At 32.4% G+C, this 6,000-nt stretch overlaps 1 protein-coding gene across 5 annotated transcripts in view; it reads right to left on the bottom strand.

Moving 5' to 3' along the window:
- Nucleotides 1-6,000, bottom strand: part of LOC113231271 (protein PF14_0175-like) — a 49,938-nt gene that overhangs the window by 17,923 nt on the left and 26,015 nt on the right. The window contains exon 1 of one of the 5 annotated variants that reach the window (XM_026465507.1): nucleotides 4,959-5,077. The exons of the other annotated variants lie outside the window; for them this stretch is intronic. Coding sequence (XP_026321292.1) covers nucleotides 4,959-4,992 — 34 coding nt within the window. The 5' untranslated portion in view covers nucleotides 4,993-5,077. Of the gene's footprint in view, nucleotides 1-4,958; nucleotides 5,078-6,000 lie in introns of those variants that run through there. 5 annotated transcript variants of the gene reach the window in all.

The raw sequence follows: 6,000 nt of genomic DNA, 5'->3' as shown, positions 1-6,000 counted from the left end.
CGAAGGAATTTTTTCTGAGTGTTCGATCTTTGTATTAATAATTATAAACCTTTTTTTCTAAAAATTTGGTCAGCCAATGGAAGAAAAGGTATACCTAAAATAATTCCACATTAGAGTAGGGCAATATCATAATCCCTGACTGTCGATGTAATTTCTCCGCGTTATATCACGGTATGAAAACAATGAGCAACGTAACGCAGATTTTAATCTCAGATATGGAAAAGGCAAAATGGAGGTAGACTTTCTGGAGCCACAGATGTAATTATGCAGACGGGGGGTCTCGACCTGTTGGCATTTGGTCTCATGTATATGAAGCTAAGAATTTAACAGCTCATTCTTCCAAGCTCAATGGAAACGTAGACGTGCAGCAGGAACTTTGTATGGTAAAAATTAATTTGTCAACACATTGCAGCTTGCACGGAAAAAAAAATTGTCATTGCATCGGGGTTCGCCTTGGATTCAACAATTACGACGGTAGCTAAAACGAAACATGCTTTGATTATAATAGTCACAGTATCTGTTTCGAAATTCATAGTTCTCATTACGACGTCAAACGCGTCTTTAAAGTTTTAGAAAGATTAAGATGTAACATTGTCGTCAAAACAGATTAATTAGATAAAACATTTAGTTAACTAATTTTAAATTATTAAATAACGAGCACTTGTCAAATGATGTGATATGGAAATGCATTTTTGCTGCATTCTAATTGATGTTTTTCATTGACGTACAATTAAATAATAACGACGAAGAAGTATTTCAGCTGAACATAAATTTCTAAAAGTTATAACATAATTATAGTTAAATACCAGTAACAAATGAAATTAAGGTTGAAAATAACACATACTAAAGTAATAATAATATACATAATATTATTGAAAGTAATAATACTCAATCGAAAACAAGTAAATACAATAAAGTATATATTTATTAAACATTTGCAAACAAGGAAAACGATTACAAGATTGTAGTGGTCAAACAAGATACATAGAGAATATAGTTGCTTAAAGCTACCATCAATTAGTAAAATATATCGAGGTGAAATTACAGGAGGGTGAAATGGAAATTTATCGAGGGGTGAGATGGTATAACCTAGTACCAGGTACAACTTTATGGATACCGAAATTCCTGAAGGTGATTCTTTAGGGAACAATATCTTCGGCGGATATGTTGGATATTGCAAATATAAAATAAAAGATTTCTTTTATGTAGTAATATAACTCCAAAGACAATGTAAAATGAACAAAACAAATTTTAATGGAAGGAAATGTAGATTACAAAAAGCGTTTTCTGCAACAACTATGTTTGCAAGGCAATTTCCAAGACTAGTAAAAAGTAACATAAGTAGGTATGTGCAGTATCGAGAACAATAATAAAAAAAAATCAAGATTACACTTGGCATTGAAAGATCGAGGAAAATCTAAGATCGTAACTAATCAAAGATGAATATGGCATGAACACACGACTAGAATCACCTTATAAAGACAATATTAGGATAATACTTGAATACATGTGATAATTACACTCCAAATACGTTTCCGGATTATTTCGATGTATGAGCCTGTTTAAGGCTAGAGTAACTATTCACATAACATTATACTCTCGGCTTTTAATAAAGTTAACATATTAATATTTCCAAAACCGTCGCCTGGCGTGTTTATAGGCAAAAGGTTAAATCTATTAATATTCTGCTGGCCCATCAAACCGGATAACAGTAGTCATAAAAACGTCTAGCGAAGATAATCTTTATACTGGTGTTATTGTTGATAACATTTTACAAAATACATGTATAATACGTGATGAAATGCATTAATAACTTAGGTACTCGTGGTTACAAAATACTACTCAAATCGTATAATTTATAGAAAAATACGCCAATTGAAATATTTTCCTCAAAAAACCGTGTTGGATTAGAGAAGAAAGCGTATCTAAATTACGAACTTAATTATGACCCACAATTGGCGTGAACGCAATAAAGCACAAAATTACTTCCTATTTGAGCATACATCCAGTGATGATTGCACAGTAAAAATAAATATTTTTATTACCATCTTCAGTCTTCACAGCAGATTGTAAATCATGAATTGAAGACCGAATAGAGAAACTTGTAAAAAAGCAACCCAGTGTAACGGAAATCTTTCTACCGGAGGTACACGATCTGTATCCCAGAAAGGAATAATTGAAACTTTTACGACCTGAGGGGTCAACACGAAGACTTTGTAGGTACTCGGAAAACCTTTCGATCCAAACTATTGAAAAACTACCCAAACGATGTCCTTTTTTCCCCTCGCTTTTTTTTGCGGTTAACGTCTCAGCCAGTGACAGAGTTTTCCAACTTCAAAACGAAATTTGCAACGGCTGTAAATAAACAATATTTGAGAAGAAAAAGAAAAAGTGGTATATAGATATCTGCGACACGCGTCTATAGTGATAATACTTGATTATGAAACACAATTTTCTCTGGTCATGTTACCAAAGCCGTGAGACGTTCCGGGTGAGAGGTGGCACAATAAACAAAGTACTTCTCAAATTGTCAATCTTTATTAAGGACAAGCTTGACAAGACTCAGAAAGTCGTCCGGTTTGACAGTTGCCCATTTACACGCATTGTCGATCAATCGCGCACTCTCCACTCACGGCGCTACTCGCTTGGTCAACGTGAGAACAGAGCTCAGCATAGTTTAAAAGAAAGTAGCCAAAAGAATTCAGCTGCTCTAAAAACAGGCGTTAGACAATGTCTGTGAGCTGGCACTTTCGGATAAAAGGCTCAGTTTCAGCGTGTTGCGGTCCAAGTGTGTCCGTGAGAAGTAACATACGCAAACAAGTTGTATGTAGATATGTGAGAGTTTACTGTGTTACTTTACACCTCTTACGTAAATAAAGGTCAACTTGCCCGTTTTAAGTTACATACTAGCATTTTATAGCTAACTATTCTGAGAACCCCAAAATATTTCCTGTCCCATTCAAAAGGTAGAACGACGATGCACAGCATTTTATTAGCTCAGACATAAACGCTGCTCAATTGAAACTTTTAAACATGGTTTTTGTAACACAGCTTCGGAATCCAAGATACTGAAAAATCTAAAATGTGTTTAAGAATTAATGTTTGTAGGTGAAAGTAGAGTGAATCATTATTGCCAAAGGCTTTGCTTCGATAAACAAATATAAATTTCTATTCTATTCCAATTCGCCGGCGCTGATCTGTTGATTCCGTATTATAACGTCTATGAAAGCTAATATTGGATCTCAAATGTCTTCTCGGAAGTATCCAAATACGATGAATTTGTCGTTTCAGATAAGTATATTTGGCCTGTCGATTTCACAACTACTTTTTGTGGTCCGTCTTATGTTTCCTGGGATATTCGAGAAGCGAATGTGTGTTCTGAGAAGTAATAACTTTTAGCAATATTTAATATTTATTCATGCGTACTTAACACAATGTTTTTAGAACAAAACACAGAACACAATATCCGCAAGTGTTGTAGTAAATGTGTTTTACATACAGTGCATGTAGTTTAGAATACTAACTAACAACCTGCAAAAACCAAATTCTTGAATTTAAACTATGGACCGAAACTTGAAATTTAACTACGGAATCCCCATACAAAAAGACTGTAAAATTAGTCTTCGGTAGTCATATGAACCTTAATAAAAACAAAACAATGGAACGACGTCACACACATGACATTTAACCTGCATAATCATTCTGATGGTAAAAAAAATCATTTACACAATATTTTTTAACAAGAAAAGAATCAGGTTATATATAGCATTGTTTACTTTTGGAATTTTTCTAGTTACGATCTTTATCGGATGCATAATAATAAAAATTTCAAACAACTGTGTACAGAAAACATGTTATGAAGACATTTTAGTAAAGAGAAAAGATTATATCAACTTATGCATTACGCTAAGAGAAGAAATGTCACGAGTTCGTTATTTCTCATGGGTTTCACGGAAACGGTTTTAATAGATCAGATGCATCTCAATATTATAGTATTACACACAAACGTTACTAGTTAAATACTAGTAACATTTGGTATTTTTAATAGGAACAAGCAAGCAGAAAACATATATTACATTGAGTGCGACAGTACATTAGGTAAGACATCGAGTTTTGTGAAATAAATATTTAAGAGAGAAAACCAAGCTTGATCCCCCATGCAAGTCTCGAATAAGTATAGAAACTGTCACTAGATGTTGCATAAAATTGAAACTTAGTCAGTTTTGGTATTTAATATTTCAAATAATGGATTTATGGAATTTTGACAACTGTTACATCACGGTTATCAGCAAATGGCTTAGCTTACAAGACGCATCAGGCAGTATGATGATCAAACAGTGCAAAATGAGACGTGGAACGGACAGGTGGAAATGAATAATGACACAAGGAGATACGACAAAAACAAAGCCTATTAAAATTGTAGATGTAATAATCAACTTAATGATGGCTACAATTGAGTCTTGAGTAACTTAAAAATATATATTGAGATATTGGGTTTATTTTGAGAATTTAAACATGTTATCATATTATGTAAGTGTCGCAGCTATGATTTGTTATAAAGCAATGATAACAAAACGTGAGGTGAGATTGACTTGGACATGAGTTGTTCATCAAAGAGTTGTCAATTTAAAACAATGCTTATTACGTAGGCGTGTTTAGAGAGGATTGGGAAACATATGGGTTGATACAGCAGGTTTCGAGTTGCGATTATTATATTGATATAGTTGCGAAGATATAACGCGTAATGAAAAAGATACACCAGTTAAAACATTTGTTTACGCATAAAAAATACTTACATAATACAATGGCTAAGAAGAGATTTAATGTAATGACTATACACGATTGCAACGCGCTAGTGCTGGTTATGATTGAAATGAACTTTAATTTTTTAAATGAAAAGTTTAAAGTCTGAATACTACTAATGATATGAAAAACGAATACATTTAAGGTTCTCTCACCTCGCCAGCGATAAAAACGAATGCCGCAAGGCATTGTTCACGACAAAATACAAAAACAAAAATTTCACACTGAAACATGCAACATGTGCGGCGTTAAATTGTACACTGAACACACTGGCTTGCGCATGAGTACAGCACTAGAAATCCAATAACCAGGCACTTATCAGTTAGTGAATTATGCTAACCCGCAGACTAGGCTATCTAGATCCACATATCAACAAAAAGAATACTAACACTAGCGAATATTTAAGTGAAAATATAATTTATTTATTAAATTTTATTTTATATATTATAGTTTGTTTTTTTATTTTCTACAGCATATCACAGAGTTCAATAAACTTTTTATACTTATTCTTTTTATTATAACTACAGGCACAAAAGAAATATAACTCGGAAGAAACACAAAAGTACTATTATTCTTGCAAACTCTAGGTAACTTGAATCATAGCCAATAGCCTACTAACTTCTATACGACAAAAAATAAGATTCATTTATTTTAAATTAATTACATCATTAACAACAAATTTGTATCGAATGTCTTTGTTCACTAATGAAGTTTAATGTTACACATCCGTTTTCGAGCACTAAATAACTCGTACAATTTAATTTAATTATGTTTATAAATTTTTGTACATCGTCTTCTCTATAGAGGTTCAAAGTGGAAACTGTCTTGTAACTAAGAATTATTTATACATGTAGTAATGTAAATGAGCTGAGTAAATAATATTTGAGAACACGATTGGTTTTGTAACAAACAGGTTTAAATTCTACTGAAGATAATTTGTTTTAATTTCAAATAATATAATCGTCGTTTATTTTCATAGTTATTGTGGTAAATTATGTTTTATCGATGGCTTAATTCGGTCATTCTCGGACAAATGTTCACTACCTAATTTCCGTGGAAATTTTTATTATTTAAATATTCAAGTATATAACGTGTAATTACTAAATAATATTTCACGACACAATAGTAGAATATTAAATAATATTGCACGATAAAAAATTGAATACACAAATCATATAAATTGCCACGGCAATTAGG

This window comes from Hyposmocoma kahamanoa, unplaced genomic scaffold (assembly GCF_003589595.1).
Source record: "Hyposmocoma kahamanoa isolate Upper Pololo Valley unplaced genomic scaffold, ASM358959v1 65, whole genome shotgun sequence".
NCBI classification, from domain to species: Eukaryota; Metazoa; Arthropoda; class Insecta; order Lepidoptera; family Cosmopterigidae; genus Hyposmocoma; species Hyposmocoma kahamanoa.
The sequence above is the reverse complement of the archived record's forward strand: the minus strand, read 5'-3'. Positions and strand labels throughout refer to the sequence as shown.